Genomic DNA, 17,658 nt, shown 5'->3' with positions numbered 1-17,658 from the left:
GATAAACCGGTATTCATTGGACAAATATATTATACTATACCTGCCATGTGATTACATTTTCACGCAATTTGGGTGCATAGATCCTGAGAAATCAGTATCCAGAACAACCAATTCTGGCCGTAATTGATATGCCTGGGCATTGAGTCAAACAGAGCTTGGATGGCGTGTACAGGTACAGCTGCCCATGCAGCTTCAACACGATACCACAGTTCATCAAGAGTAGTGACTGGCGTATAGTGACGAGCCAGTTGCTCGGCCACCATTGAACATACGTTTTCAAATGGTGAGAGATCTGGAGAATGTGCTGGCCAGGGCAGCAGTCGAACATTTTCTGTATCCAGAAAGGCCCGTACAGGACCTACAACATGCGGTCGTGCATTATCCTGCTGAAATGTAGGGTTTCGCAGGATCGAATGAAGGGTAGAGCCACGGGTCGTAACACATCTGTAATGTAACGTCCACTGTTCCAAGTGCCGTCAATACGAACAAGAGGTGACCGAGACATTTAACAAATGGCACCCCATACAATCACGCCAGGTGATACGCAAGTATGGCAATGATGAATACACGCTTCCAATGTGCGTTCACCGCGATGTCGCCAAACACGGATGCGACCATCATGATGCTGTAAACAGAACCTGGATTCATCCGAAAAAATGACGTTTTGCCATTCGTGCACCCAGGTTCGTCGTTGAGTACACCATCGCAGGCGCTCCTGTCTGTGATGCAGCGTGAAGGGTAACCGCAGCCATGGTCTACGAGCTAATAGTCCATGCTGCTGCAAACGTCATCGAACTGTTCGTGCAGATGGTTGTTGTCTTGCAAACGTCCCCATCTGTTGACTCAGGGATCGAGACGTGGCTGCACGATCCGTTACAGCCATGCGGATAAGATGCCTGTCATCTCGACTGCTAGTGATACGAGGGCGTCGGAATCAAGCACGGCGTTCCGTATTACCCTCCTGAACCCACCGATTCCATATTCTGCTAACAGTCATCGGATCGCGACCAACGCGAGCAGCAATGTCGCGATACGATAAATCGCAATCGCGATAGGCTACAATCCGGCCTTTACGAAAGTCGGAAACTTGGTACGCATTTCTCCTCCTTACACGAGGCATCAGAACAACGTTTCACCAGGCAACGCCAGTCAATTGCTGTTTGTGTATGAGAAATCGGTTGGAAACTTTCCTCTTGTCAGCACGTTGTATGTGTCACCACCGGCTCCAACCTTGTGTGAATGCTCTGAAAAGCTTCTTCCTGTCGGTTAAATTTCGCGTCTGTAGCACGTCATTTTCGTGGTGTAGCAATTTTAATGGCCAGTAGTGTATATAGAGAACAGTTTATCTATGAATAGCATGAATACCAGGTACCCGAAGAAACAGATTTTTTGTGAATAGATGGAAGATGATTAAAAAACCGAGTATTAAATAGTTACATGTGTAATTACCTGACAATGTCAGAAGGTGTGGAATCTCTGTATCAGTGTAAAAAAGCTTCCAAAATATAATACTTATTGCTCAGATTTGGGCAATAAAACTTCTATTTTGGAAGCTTTTTAGAGTTAAATGTGTATCGAAGAATTGGGAGATGTTATTGGCAAGAGGCAACTAGTGTTAAAAATCATGCATAATGTGTTTTGTCAAATGTTTGCCAACATACACAAAGCCACCTGAGTTGAATGGCCGTGTAGACAAGGAAGCGAATTGAAGGCGATGTCCGGCTTAGCATTTCAGGTGAACGGACAGGTCGAAAGTCAAGTGCTAATGGGCTCTCGGAAGGTGGCGCCCAGATGGCAAGGTCGACACGCAAAGAAATGGTGAGGCGACGTAGCCAGGGACGTGTCACTGGATGAGATGTGTGTAAACAAAAATTGTAAATAGTAATATTGTTAAGAGATGTTTGTAAACATATATTCTAAGTATGAGAGCTTGTTTTGTAATGGCTTCTGCTTTATTAGGAAATAGTCTAACTGAAGAATATGATTTAATATCTAAATGGAGGAGATTCATTAATTAATTATTTGAGAAATTGAAAAACATATGTTTGCCATTTGGGCAGAGAAAGAAAATAATTAGTACTATAAAAACAGTGTGGGATATGTAAAAACTTGTTTGTAAGTGGTGTCTAAATATGTTTCTTCGTTACATGTAACTATAATAAAATGTATGGTGCCTGGAATGACGGGAAATCTGACGACATGATAACAATAAGTCTTAAGTTGAAAACCAAAGCCAAAGCCCCAGTCAGTAAGGAAGAAAGACGGTTGGAAACTGTGTAATGTCGCTGCCAACGATGAAGCATAATGGTATTATAGCGCCACGGATCGGCAGTTTCGGTAAACGAGTGAGACATGGTTGAAATAAAGATAATGTCTCAGTGATAAAAAGAATACCGTCGAGGCCTAGGTGCTTGTTAAGTGTTGTTGTGGATGACCAGGTGATGTTACAGAGTAAAAGGAGAAAAAATATCCCATGTGTAGTGTAACTGAATATCTCGAGCGATAATGAGTCGCTAATAAAGGCATCTTTCTTATATTTGTGTTTATTTAATGCTAAACTGTTAAATAATCATTTATTTCTATAGGACGATAACCAAGACGACGAAAAATGTGAGTGAAATGTTTAATTAATGATATCTCTGATGAGCACTATCAAAAACACAGTTTAAAGAGAATGTTTCAAATTTTGTGTTCATGGTCTCGAACGGTGAATGTAAAGTATATTACTTTGTATTTATTGTTTATCATATTGAAAATGGTAATGGGTATAGATATTACGAGAGCACGGAAAGTGGAATGAGAATGTTGTGTGGATACTGAGAAACTGAATAATAGTGTACTTTTGATATTTATATAAACTTTAAGATACGTTTGTGTCTGGTAAATCTCCAACGAGATCATTCAATGAAAAAAAAAATTGTTTTGAACAGATCGTGATAAGATTCTACGTCTATTTTTCAAGTTTGGAAAAAGCCTACGTTTACTACATAGGAAGAAGTAAGGAAATTGCACAGACTACTCCTATAAACCATAATACTGTGACTCTGCGATTTTCAAAATTGGGATTTTGTTTCAGTTCCTCGTGCTCTGGAATATATTTTATTTTCCTAATTTTATGTTTACTAGGGCTCGGCAGACAGCAAAAATAATTCGCTGCCTTAACCAACGCTGCAGAATATGATGGCAGCGAGTAGGAAGTTGATCCCCACAAAGCTAGAGTTGATGAGTGGACCGTATGGCACGGTACTGAATCGTGGGAGTGGGCCCTTAGAGCTAATCTTGCTTGGCTGTAGGCACACATCTGAATAGTTCACAACACCTGGCATCCCAATGGGGACAGCTGTACATATTTCTTCCTTTTTCCTAAAAATTTGTCTTTAATTTTTATATTTCCCGTCGTATTTAGATACAGCATGGATAAGCATAAAATATATCAGCTTCTGGATGATCAGCACTCTGTGCAACAGTTCTCGCAGATGTGCCAATTCCGATATAATCGACTACTTGCAGGCCACTATTAATACTTTGGTACCTGTAAGTGTGGTGCAGCTGCAGTCAGTAGCTGGAAGAAACGCAATATTTAACTACATTACCTGGGTAAGAATAAAAATACCTCATCAACTGGATCATCAGCACTCTTTGTCACTGGTTATAAACGGTTTAATCCACTGCTGAGGGTTGTATCAGGCTAAACATGACCGTTATGACGTCACTTCCGGTGTCAGGTTACACAGTTGCGCTTCTTATATTCAAGATCACCTCTCCCTTACGCCGCCCCCCCCCCCCCCTCTCTCTCTGGACCAATGAGATTAAAGCTTCCCTCCCACATTCCCCTTTTTATTACTAGAGCAGCTGCATGGAATGCTCCGTTTGAGCTCTCAGCATCATAGAGAGAGGACCATCACGTTTGTTTGAGGCCAGGGTGTTGGTATTCGTTGTAACTAATAAGACGTGAAATTTATTGCAATTACGTAAGTTTCGCCATTCGAGCTCTAGGGAGAGAATCAGGGTGTGGGTATTCGTTATAAATTAATTTTATTATTATTATAATCACGCCAATGATCGTCATTCGAAATCCAGGGAGAGGACCAGTGTTCAGATATTTGTTGATAAAAAGTTAAATTTAACATTATTACAATTACGCGAATTTCGTCATTCGATTCACCAGCGGAGACCAACGACCACTTCCAGGCAGTCATTTTTCGCATTTTTCACATTTTTCTATGTTTTCAACAATTTTACCTTTTTTATGCATTTTCCCACGTTTTTTACATTTTCCATATTTCCCATGTTTTCCACAATTTAACCATATTACGATATTTTTAATATTTTCCACGAACTATGTGTGAATGTACAAGGACATTTATGCTCTTATTGCAAACAACAAGTACGCTGTTGCAGAGACGTTAAAGGCTGAACAGATGCCACAAGTTGCGATCCAAACAAATTACCAAAACACATCATTTAACGATAAATATAATGTTCCACAGGCCTTAAAGATAAAACAATACCGCAGTGCAATGGATATTGCCGCACCATCCCTACGTCACTGTGTGTGTGTGTGTGTGTGTGTGTGAGAGAGAGAGAGAGAGAGAGAGAGAGAGAGAGAGAGAGAGATTGACGCGATAGTGTACGTGTGAAACGAGCTCGTTCCCCTATTGGTTCAAATTAAGACGTCACGGCAAAATCTCGGTAAATATAAACTAAATTTATGATGTCACAGTAAAAATTTTGAGGTTAATCAATTTCCAAGCCGCCCGTAAATACAGCATCCATAACAAATACTACACTACTACAAACGCATACCTTGGTTCAAATGGCTCTGAGCACTATGGGACTTAACATCTGAGTTCATCAGTCCCCTAGAACTTAGAACTACTTAAATCTAACTAACCTAAGAACATCACACATATCCATGCCCGAGGCAGCCGGCCGAAGTGGCCGTGCGGTTAAAGGCGCTGCAGTCTGGAACCGCAAGACCGCTACGGTCGCAGGTTCGAATCCTGCCTCGGGCATGGATGTTTGTGATGTCCTTAGGTTAGTTAGGTTTAACTAGTTCTAAGTTCTAGGGGACTAATGACCTCAGCAGTTGAGTCCCATAGTGCTCAGAGCCATTTGAACCATGCCCGAGGCAGGATTCGAACCTGCGACCGTAGCAGTTGCGCAGTTCCGGACTGAAGCGCCTAGAACCGCTCGGTCACCGTGGCCGGCACGCACACCTAGATTACGAGGGATTTGCCCCTGCATTCGCCGGATAAATGGTGGTCTAACGCGACGCCTGTAGCTCAGGCAACTCATGTTTCCAGTGCTGCCGCCGCCACGTCTGGCACGACCGAACGAACCCGAGCAGACAGTGGTAAGGAAACACATTTTCTTTAAACGTACCATGCATATGTGATCATCTTTATGCCAGGTACGGCTGTCCTGTGTGCTGCCAGAGAAGATACTGCTACGAAAGCATGCTGTCAGGGACAGATAGTCCGCCCACGGTAATGAAGGCCATACCTGACACCCTGGTGGAAACATGTGAGTGGCTTTGCAGATAAGCGCCAAGCACTCCCATTGCACCCCCCTCTTTCCACCCATAAGAAACAAGCTCCTCCAATCATCGTAGTTTTAACATTAGAGAAACTGCGTGGGCGACATAAGTCTTGGTCAGCCAGCGCTCCCAGGTGGAATAAAAAAGAGTAAGAAGACAATTAACCCTCAAAAGCACAATATTTAAAAAAAAAAAAAAAAACATGCATGCGACCCAAGAGATACGCAGCATTCGCATTCCATCTGTTGATAAACTGTCACGCCCCACAGTCCACGCAGAACCTCACAATAGTACGGCAGTGTGTGGTGTTCCCCAGGGAGGAAGGGCTGTCTCACGTACTGCAGGCCCTCCGCCACCCATCCGAGCAGACGAACGCCTCTTTACAACGGATATACAAACCATTTAGGCGGCGGAGTACAGCCATGCGAACAAAAGTCTTACACATATCTGATAAATGTAGAATAACCGGTATTTCTTCTTGATTCACGTCATCGCCAAGAGAAAAAATACTCCTGCGATCGCTAAGGTGCGTCCTCCACCGCAGGCAAAACTTACTACATGAAGTTGTTTGTGCTGTTGTTCACACACTTCAAAAATCATCTGAGCTGAGGTAAGGACTCGCTTGTGCTCCTGCTATTTAATGGTCACACACAGTAAGAGTCTAGAAGCTGTTCAGTAAGCTCGTGATAGTGGTAGGCTATAATCATGTCACAATTACCTGGTCACACCACCAGCTGGTGCTAACATTACCCGCAGACTGTAATCGTTTGATGTTTCGTTTCTTTGCACCTCTTAAAACCTGTTTTATTCATGCCCAGGACAAATGGTTGGGTGAAAATGTAGGAAAAAGTATAATGTAATTTCAGATAACTGGCCTACTGCTGAGCAGCAACAGTTGGAACAGCAGAGTGCCTTCCACTCAGCTGGAATTTAGCCTGTGAATATGAATTATTTCAGATCATCATTTTTCACTTAGATTGTTTGGACGTTGATGATAATTTCTTTGAGAATCCCACTTCTACAAACAGTGGTAGGGACGTTTAAAGTGATGACGACTGCCCGACAAATGGTTCAAATGGATCTGAGCACTATGGGACTTAAGATCTAAGGTCATCAGTCCCCTAGACTTAGAACTACTTAAACCTAATTAAGCGAAGGACATCACACATACCCATGCCCGAGGCAGGATTCGAACCTGCGACCGTAGCAGCAGCGCGATTCCGGACTGAGGCGCCTAGAACCGCTCGGGCACAACGACTGCCCGACACCTACAAAGAATTTCAAGAAGATTGTGGATTGTAAAGTCATCAGATGACCAAAACGAATTGCAAAACAATTTAGGTAAGATATCTGTATGGTGCGAAAAGTGGCAATTGACCCTGCATCAAGAAATTTGTGAAGTTATTCACATGAGCACTAAAAGAAATCCGCTAAATTTCGATTACACGATAAGTCACACAAATCTGAAGTCTGTAAATTCAACTAAATACTTAGGGATTACAATTACAAATACCCTAAATTGGAACGATCACATAGATAAAGTTGTGGGTAGAGCAAACCAAAGACTGCGATTCATCGATAGAGCACTTACAAGGTGCAACAGGTCTACTAAGGAGACTGCTTACACCACGCTTGTCCGCCCTATTCTGGAATATTGCTGTGCGGTGTGGGATCCGCATCAGGTGGGACTGACGGGTGACATCGAAAAAGTACAAAGAAGGGCAGCTCGTTTTGTATTATGGTGAAGTAGGGGAGATAGTGCCACATATATGATACGTGAATAGGAGTGGCAAGCACTAAACAAAGGCGTTTTTCATTGCGATGGGATCTTCTCATGAAATTTCAATCACCAGTTTTCTCCTCCGATTGCGAAAACATTCTGTTGGCACCCACCTACATAGGGAGAAATGATCATCACGACAAAATAAGAGAAATTAGGGCTCTCACAGAAAAATTTAAGTGCTCGTTCATCCCGCGCGCCGTTCGAGAGTGGAACAGTAGAGAGACAGCTTGAAGTTGGTTCACTGAATCCTCTGCCAGGCACTTTATTGTGAATAGCAGAGTAATCACGTAGATGTAGATGTGGACAAGGTGTCACCTCTTCCGAATTCATACAATAATCCTACTACTCGAGGTAGAGGAAAACCACAGAATGCCACTGTAATCACTGGCGGTCCTTATAAGCAACAACTACAGCACTCGAATGGTCAAGTAAAAAAGTAAAAATCCACTAAGAGGACATTATTTCCGAAAGAACAGAAAATAAAAGACACTGTTGGCTGTTGAAGCTAGTTGTGAATTTTATCTAAGAAGAAGAAAGAAGGCGGCGTGATACAGTGTATGGACTGTAAATTATGGGGTCATACATAACGTGAAGCTCAACATAAGGAAATGCTTCTGTTCAGACTGCAATTAGACTTCACCACTACGTTCCATTTCTAATCTCATTCCATAGACATGATTAACATACAGGATGACAATTATAGAACTATATGAAAAAATGTAAATTAGGTACAAACTGCGACGTGCACACCCATTATTCAACATTTTAAACGTCACTACAGATATTCGGATTTAGGTTATGACAAGTTCGAAATGCCCCCCATCATTGGCGATGATGTGGCGCAGACGAATAGCAAAATTCTGCGTGATCCACTTAAGTTCAAAAATGGTTCAAATGGCTCTGAGCACTATGGGACTTAACATCTATGGTCATGAGTCCCCTAGAACTTAGAACTACTTAAACCTAACTAACCTAAGGACATCACACAACACCCAACCATCACGAGGCAGAGAAAATCCCTGACCCCGCCGGGAATCGAACCCGGGAACCCGGGCGTGGGAAGCGAGAACGCTACCGCACGACCACGAGATGCGGGCGATCCACTTAAGTGTCGGAACATAGATGCTGTCGATGACCTCCTGATTGGCTGTTTTCAGCAATGGTTTTGGGTTATTGCTGTACACCTAGTCGTTAATATAGCCCACAAAAAGAAGTCGCACGTGTTCAGATCCGGAGAATATGGCGGCCAATCGAGGCCCCTGCCAGTGGCCTCTGGCTACCCCAGAGCCAGAGTGCGGTCTCCAAACTGCTCCTCCAGGACATCAAACACTCTCCTGCGTCATCGACTAGGCGCTACAGTCTGGAACCGCGCGACCGCTACGGTCGCAGGTTCGAATCCTGCCTCGGGCATGAATGTGTGTGATGTCCTTAGGCTAGTTAGGTTTAAGTAGTTCTAAGTTCTAGGGGACTAATGACCTCAGAAGGTAAGTCCCATAGTGCTCAGAGCCATTTGAACCATTTTTTTTGCGTCACCGTGCCATCAAGGAATATAGCACTGACTATTCCGTGCTGGACATTGCACACCACACAGTCACCCGTTGAGGATGAAGAGACTTTTCGATCGCGAAATGCAGGTTCTCAGTCCCCCAAATGTGCCAATTTTGCTTATTGACGAACACATCGAAATGAAAGTGGGCTTCATCTCTCAACCAAACCATTTTCACATACTAATTCCCATCAATCCCCACTGCCAACCGCGCAGTTTGAACGTCCTACGGTTCTAGGCGCTCAGTCCGGAACCGCGCGACTGCTACGGTCGCAGGTTCGAATCCTTCCTCGGGCATGGATGTGTGTGATGTCTTTAGGTTGGTTAGGTTTAAGTAGTTCTAAGTTCTAGGGGACTGATGACCACAGATGTTAAGTCCCATAGTGCTCAGAACCATTTGGGTTGAACGTCCTAACACAAACTGTTCAGAAGTTATAAAGATTTTATTTCATATAGTTCAATAATTGTCACCCTGTATTTCAGTGTGTCAAATTTTCTTATATTTTCCTACGTAACAAATTTCCTACTTCATTCTTTGTTTAAATTTTAAGCGCTTTATGAGAACGAAGCACTTTTCCCCTAATTTACCAGTATTAATATCTTTAAGGCAATGAATTCTCCAAGAAGATTTGTTTTGTTTAGTTAGGCCTTACTACCAAAATATCACGTATGTCTAATAAATATGTTGAAATACATCTTCTTTAAGATATTATAGTTCTTATTTACCTTTTACTTACAATCTGGTCCAACTAAGCAACTGAAGGTCAAAATTAAGCAATTGGTTTCCTAATTTGGACCATTTACATACTTCTAAATTTTAACTTATACACCTTAAAATATGTATTTACTCATAATTCAATATCACATCATGAAAGCGTATAAATTAAATACGTAATAAAGGCTTGGGGTAACAACATATAAAAGCGGTCCAATATAGGCAGCCTTCCCCAACTATGTGAACATTCATTTAATCAGCATCTCTTAAATGTTTCTTTCCTAAATGTTAAATTATTACAAAGTATTATGGCCTATTAAGAGGGGTGTAATCACAGTGAGTTTCAAACTGTCAAGTATTGTATTTACTATTTACAAACTTGAGTTGTTGGGTTTTGCATCGAAACCAGTCGAAAGTAAATTTTCGTTAATAACTCAAGAACGAATGCTTTTAGGACATATGTTTATTTTGATAGTTTTTCTATTTTGGATTGAGGAATCCCCCCTAACGTCTAAAAGTATTTCTGAAACACCTTTCATACGGTTGCTGTTAATTTTGTTTTAATTCCTGGATCGTTTGTTCTTCCGGACTTATTGTTGCTGCAGGCATATGCAACAGTGAGTTTCTAAACGGCAACATAAAATGTAATTGAAAAAAAATGTGTTAATTCTTTTCATAGAGTTGTATTTGTTTCAGATCAGACGTACTGGAATGAAGTTGCCCGGGAAGAACTGAACATAGCACTAAACGTGAAACTGAACACAAACTTGGCAAAAAATGTGATTTTATTTGTCGGCGATGGAATGTGTCCCAACACTTTGACGGCAGCAAGAATTTATAAACAGTCCGAAAGCGCGAGGCTCTCGTTTGAGAATTTCCCTCACATGGGATTGTTAAAGGTACGTCAGTGTTTTCTTTATTACTGCTATAAATTTCGGCTTAAGAACAGTATAGTGTTATTCGTTTCTGCTGGTGATGGTAATATATTTCGGGTGTCATCTCAGTTCATTGTAGTATATTATGCAGGAGTTGCTGTAAGTAATAGAAAGACACAATGTTTATTAGTAGTCTGTTGGCCTCCTTTAGCATGCATCCGACGTTGGATTGACAAAAGCAAGTTGTTCTCAATAGCCAGAGTGATATGTTTTAGTTTCGTCCAGGTCACTAACTCAGAAAGTGTCCTTTTACAGGAAAGCTACTCCTCAATTACCCCTCCGGAATACCATACAAAAGTTCAGTTATAGTCCGATCACTGGACTGAGGATATCAAACGAGGTGTTATAATTCCTTATCATCATCATTAAACGTCCGCCTAGTTTGCAGGGTGTTAACGTGCCCGCATCCCATGCAAGCGGGCCTGGGTTCGATTCCCGGCCGGGTTGGAAATTTTCTCTGCTCGGGGACCTGGGTGTTGTGTTGTCCTCATCACCATTTCATCCTAATCACGGGCGCACAAGTCGCCCAATGTGGCGTCGACTGAAAAAAGACTTGCACTTGGCGGCTGATCCCGACCAACGATGCCATACTCTCATTTCATTTCATCTTCATTAAACGAGTGTCGAACAAAATTTCAGAAATATGAATGGGGGCATTATTGTCTTCGTATTCAGGTCGTTCAGCAGGGAGTATATCCTCCAGCATTGGGTGGAGATGGTCTCCCAGAATACAAGCGTAACCGTTATTTGCAGGTACATGTCTGCAGTCGTGGTACACATTGAAATCCCTTCGCCTACAGTACTGTAGCACGCCGCTCGAGAGACAAAATGGCACAGCCAGTACATTTCGTGCAGCAGTTCACTTTATGTATGTCGAGAGGAACAAAAGTGCAACAATCTCTGATGATGTAATGGGAGTGTACAGCAACAGTGCAGTATCATTAAGAAAAATGTGACGTACTATCTCTCTGTGAAAAACTGGGAATCGCAACAGAATTGGAGGACACGATGCTGAAAGACCACCAAAAAGAGCAAAGACTCAACCAGTATTTCGTGGGAAGCCGACAGCCCCCAGTTCATTATGCACAGGGCACAGTCAAACATGCTGCTTCTTTGTTGTATCAAATTTTCCCTTATACCCTCATGTTATCCCGAAATGGCACTGATTGACTTCTTCCTCTTTCCTTGGATGAAGAAACCATTCTGTAGCAGGCACTTTCAGAATGATGACGAGCTGATTTTCGAAGTTGAATGTTTCCTGAACAGCCAAAAAGCAGACAATTACAACCTAGACCTCCACCAAGTCTTATATGGTTGAGGAAAAATATGTGACATCGAAAGGTGAATTTGTAGAGAATAACAATAGTGTCTGTCCATATGACATTCTTCCATTGTTGTGGAGAACATGAATGCCAGTGATACTAATGTAGTCCTTTAGAGGTGAAAGTACAGGTACTGAAACAGATACTCTGCCATGAATATTTGTAGCATGCAGTTTACACCAGACAGATTCTGACGGCACAGTGTCATATAGATACGTGAGTAGTGGAGGTATAGGTATTCTACCCTATTGTTCTCCTTATATAAACAAACCGGCCAGATGCCACAACCTAATTTAATGACGCACATGTAAACAAATAGTTCACTTGGGCTCTTATTTCTTTAGGGCATAATTAAAGGGCTGTACTGTAATTATAATTACAATTAATGAACTAAAAGTATCGTTTTAATTACAATAATTTATAGCCAATATGGCGGCCGAGTAGTGCACTTCCACTCACATTTACCCAGGTGTCAGTTATGTCATCATAAAGACGGTGATTTATGACCCAAACATGGCGTCCTCACTGTCCCAGTGGTATAGTGTGCTCCTATTGTCCTCCTCCCATCATTGGTCACCTTAGGGTATCTTAAATCTTGAGAGGGGATATTCGTAGTTTGTACTTTGGTCAGGGAACAGCAGCAACAGTAAAATCAGGTGATATTCGCATACACACTAAGACAAAAAAAAGGACACACCAGGAATGGATTATTCGAGTGGGATGTAAATCAGTAGATGTGACTTACATGTACGGACAAACAAATGACTACAACTTCAGAAAAACTGGTTGACTTAATAAAAAGAAAGAGCTTCAAAAATTGAGCAAGTCAATAACATGTTGGTTCACCTTTGGCCCCTATGCAAGCAGTTATTCGACTTGGCACTGATTGACAGAGTTGTTGGATGTCCTTCTGGAGGTTATCGTGCTAAATGCTGTCCAATTGACGCACTAGATCATCAAAATCTAGAGCTGGCTGGAGAACACTGCCCACAATGCCCTAAACTTTCTCAATTGTGGAGATATCCTGTGACCTTGCTGGTCAACGCAGGGTTTGGCATGCACGAAGACAACCAGTAGAAACGCGTGCTATGTGTGAATGGGCATTATCTTGCTGAAATGTAAGTCTGGAATGGCTTGCCATGGAGGGCAACCGAACGGGGCGGAGAATATCGTCGATGTACAGTTGTGTTGTAAGTGTGCCGTGGACCGTGAATTACAACCAAAGGGGTCCTGCTATGAAATGAAGTGGCACCCAAGACTATCAGTCCTCGCTGTAGGGCTGTATGGCGGGCGACAGTCGCACTGTTATCCCACTGTTGTCTGGGGTGTCTCCAGACACATCTTCCCTGGTCATCGGGGCTGATTTCGAAATGTGAATCAACAATGAAGACAATTCTACTTCAGTCAATGAGATCCCAGGCCGAATGTGCCCCAGCACCACTGCAAACGGTCTTGTTGGTGCACAGAGGTCAATGGTAGTTGGTGCAAGGCTCGCTGTGAGCTCAGTCGCCGATTAATGGTCCTTGTGGTCACTGAAGCACCATTTGCACGTCGGACTGATGATAATGATGAATCTGTGGCTCTGAGTGCCTCTATGATGATTGCTTGGTCCTCCTGTTTGTTGTCTCTCTACATCGACAGGTTCCTTCTTGACACTGTGTTCAGCCATAGTTCATCCATTATTGCCAACGTCATCAAATAGTGGCATCGCTCCTATTCAAATGTCGGATGATTCAACGATTACTCCAGCTGGCTTCTTTGAGCCAAACTACTCGTCCTCTCTCAGATAATGACATCTGTGTATATTGTTCACGCCCCTGTCTGTAAGGCTCAGTTACTGTCCAGCTGAGTGTACGGGCTGAAATTCGTGAAGATTTTATGCCCTGGTATGGACAAGTCCCATGTTTACTGTTCTTCCCAGCTGCGTGGTGAAACTGTGATTGCAGCATCACACATTCATTCATCAGCCGCCAAAGCTTACAGTTTTGCATTTTCCGCCGATACGTATATGAATACCAATTTGTGATCAATTTGCATAACTCTATCGTGGTGCGCCTTTTTTTTTCTTGGTGTATTCCCAACAGAGTGTGGCACCCCTGAGATTTTTCTGGCAGAGTATCGTGCCCAATGCTAATTTCTGCAACATAAGACGCTCCTTACTATTTCGGAATTATTTTACCAATTTTTCAAGAAGACACATCTAAATATGGCCTTTACGATAATTTTACCGATTTTTCAAGAATACACACGTGTTTATTGGACTGTGAAGGCTAAGAATGCATTATTTAGCAACAAATACACTGAGGTGACGAAAGTCATGGTGTAACGATATGCACATATACAAATAATGGTAGTATCGCGTAAACAAGGTATAAAAGTGCAGTGCTTTGGCGGACCTGTCTTTTGTACGCAGGTGATTCCTGTGGAAGAGATTCCGACGTGATTATGGCCGCACGACGGCAATTAACAGACCTTGAATGCGGAATAGTAGTTGGAACTAGACGCATAGGACATTCCGTTTCTGAAATCGTTAGGTAATTTAATATTCCGAAATCCACAGTGTCAAGAGTGTGCCGAGAATACCAAATTTCAGGCATTACCTCTCACCACGAACTACGCAGTGACCGGCGGCCTTCATTTAACCACCGCGATCAGCGGCGTTTTGCGTAGAGGTTGGTTGGTTTGTGGATTAAAGGGACTAGACCACGTGGTTATCAGTCACTTATGCGTTGTCAATGCTAAAATACAAGCAATAGTGCGTGAAATAACCACAGAAATCAATGTGGAATATGACGGATGTACGAGGGCTATTCGGAAAGTAAGGAACGATAGGTCGCGAATTGGAAACCACAGTGAAAATCAAAACTGTTTTATTTGCAACGGTTAGCTACACCTTCCACCTACTTCTCTACACAATCGCCTCTCAGACTTAGACATCTGTCATAGCGTTGTACCAACTTTTCAATTCCATCGTTATAGAAGACAGCCGCCAGTGCTTTTCGACAATTTTCTACTCTGGAATGCAGCTCGTTGTCTGTGTCAAAATATTGTCTTCATAACCAGCGGTTCATTTGAGCAGAGATGAACCTCAGGGGTAGCCAATTACAGGCTGTATTGTGAGTAATCAGACGCTTCCAATCGAAAACGCTACTGGAGCATCTTCATTGCCCCTGCAGAGTGCGGCCGAGAATTATCGTGTAGAACGAAACGTATGACAGTTATGTTATGTGACTTGCATAGCTTCAGGCGAAATCTTTCGCCAGGCCCTCATACTTGGCGGGAGACGCTAATTTCTAGCCATCTTTACGTTCTCACTGTGAGCTCAAAACTGAAAAGAGCAACATGATGCGATCGACAGGTGTACTAGACACAGTGCCCAAACCATCTGTGCAAAGCTTCATCAGATTTTCACTGTATTTTCCATTTCGCGGCCGATCGTTCCTTACTTTCCTAATAACCCTAGTATCCGCTAGGACAGTGTGGCGAAATTAGGCGTTACATAGCTATGGCAGCAGATGACCCACACGAGTTCCTTTGCTAACAGCACGACATCACCTACAGCTTCTCTCCTGGGCTTATGACCATATTGGCTGGACCCTAGACGATTAGAAAACCGTGACCAGGTCAGATGAGCCCCGATTTCAGTTGGTAGGAGCTGATGGTAGGGTTTGTGTGTGGTGCAGACCCCACGAAGCCATGAACCCAAGTTGTCAATAAGGCAGTATGGAAGCTGGTGGTGGCTCTCTAATGAAGTGGTTACATGGAATGGACTGGGTCGTCTGGATGTTTGGGTGCTTTTAGACCATTTCCAGACATTCACGTACGTCATGTTCCCAAACAACGATGAAATTTTTATGGATGACAATACTCTCTGTTACTGTGTAACAGTTGTTCGCAATCGGCTTGAAACACGTTGTAGACAATTCGAGCTAATGGTTTGGTTACCCAGATTGTCCAGCATGAATCCCATTGAACATTTATGGAACATAATCGAGAGGTCAGTCGTGCACAAAATTCTGCACCGGCAACTCTTTCGCAACTGTGGACGGCTATAGGGGCAGCGTGGCTCAATATTTCTGCAGGGGACTACCAACGCCTTGTTGAGTGCCATATCAAGTTGCTGAACTACGCTGGGTAAAAGGAGGTCCGACACGATATTAGCAGGTAACCCATGACTTTTGCCACTTCAGTGTAGTCACCTGCTACATCCCCTTTGTAACCACACTACAGCTATTTACGGTTTTTCTGCTATTTTATCCTTTTTTCCAGTGTGCCGTAAACACACTTTTTCCAAGAAAACACACACAAAAATATGGGACAAGCAATCACCACTATGCAGTAATTTGACAAATTACACGATTCTTCAGCATTATACGATTTTTATTTAACAACAAATATGCACAAGGCCTACCGTTTCACTTAAACGAACTTATCCCCTAGCACTATTAGTGTGTGACGTCACTGTCAGGTCTCTTAACACAATACGATTACACTGGAATTGTAAAAATAATGGCGGCAACACTTGTACAGAGAAAAGTTCATACATCGTGAATACCTCGCACTTGTGATGCTCGCACTTCGCTGGAGAAGTCTTCGTCTGTGTGACTGCAAGACTCATCACCTGTGCCTAGCAGATAGCCCTCACTTCCAGCTCGTCACAGCCTCTGCTGCCGCTGAGCGTTCCTACCACAGCTACACATTTCAGGGGCGCAGACTGCTGTGATGGTCGGCATAGTATACAAATAATTACATCTTTATTTAAACAAACACCACAATGTGTACTGCTCCACCCCCTCCCCCCCCCCCCCCACATTCCTAGGGCGCCGAAGAGTACCTCATTGCCTATCATCACTTGCTTCCGCTGGCACTGACACCACGCTCGTTACCCAAAGTAATAATCCCTTTCTGCGCCACTACTACTAACAATAGGAGATCAATGCATTGTTCATAAAAAATATACCTTCTGTAGTCTGTACGGTGTGTTCCTATCGCACTGCAGTACTCCCTGTTTTAGCGGGAGTCGCTCGTTATCTTCACCCCTTCACTTGCTCCAGAGTACTTCTGTGTTGATACCTCAACGGTTGCCTCCTCGCTTCTGAGTAAGACTTCGTCTCAGCAAATGGCAGCCAGCGGCAGCCCCACCGTAAATAACATAAGCAATACCCTCCAACCTCTTCCCAGACTCAGGGCTACTATAGGTATACAGTGGGTCATCGTGTAATCCACTGAGACCTTTCGCGATCGAGGACATGCCAGCTCTTGCTGAATGACCACGGGCGTAACACTCAGAGAGAGTGTTTAACAAGACTGATTCAAGAATTTTCTCCCATTTTATTGATGTGCAATCTGATCAAAAGTATCCGGACACTTACTAGCAGACATTAATACGAGATCTGTCTACTGTTCAACTCACATGCCGTATTTAGAAAGAGAAATCGAGCTAGGCAAGTCGTGTAGTCTGCTACGCGCTGTAAGTGCTTCGTCGTTTTTGAAGTACTGTGGCGTATTACCCTCTACAAATCAACAGTAACATTTCGACATTGCTTAACGTGTTTCGTCTTATAATTAGACAGTAACGGAGAAGAAATAATGTGATTACAGCACGTGGAAGGGTGCAGCGAAGATGGTTTTATTTCTACAACACTTCCAAGATACAGCAAACCCACACAAGCAGAATATTTGTAATTTCCGTACACCACGCTTGTTCACTCCTCCTCTCGAAGGCTGTAGTTTTTAATGATTCATTTATGAAGGTGAGAGTAGATGGAGAGGTGGATTAATAGTGTCCCCAGACCAATGAACAAATAAGATTTGATGT

At 42.9% G+C, this 17,658-nt stretch overlaps 1 protein-coding gene across 2 annotated transcripts in view; it reads left to right on the top strand.

Moving 5' to 3' along the window:
• Positions 1–17,658, top strand: part of LOC124555349 (alkaline phosphatase-like) — a 220,917-nt gene that overhangs the window by 115,261 nt on the left and 87,998 nt on the right. For both annotated transcript variants that reach the window (XM_047129229.1, XM_047129230.1), the window contains exon 2: positions 10,280–10,482. In XM_047129229.1, coding sequence (XP_046985185.1) covers positions 10,280–10,482 — 203 coding nt within the window. The remainder of the gene's footprint in view (positions 1–10,279; positions 10,483–17,658) is intronic.

This window comes from Schistocerca americana, chromosome X (genome assembly GCF_021461395.2).
Source record: "Schistocerca americana isolate TAMUIC-IGC-003095 chromosome X, iqSchAmer2.1, whole genome shotgun sequence".
In the NCBI taxonomy this organism is placed as follows: domain Eukaryota; kingdom Metazoa; phylum Arthropoda; class Insecta; order Orthoptera; family Acrididae; genus Schistocerca; species Schistocerca americana.
Note: the sequence above shows the minus strand (reverse complement) of the source record. Positions and strands in the feature narration are given on the sequence as shown.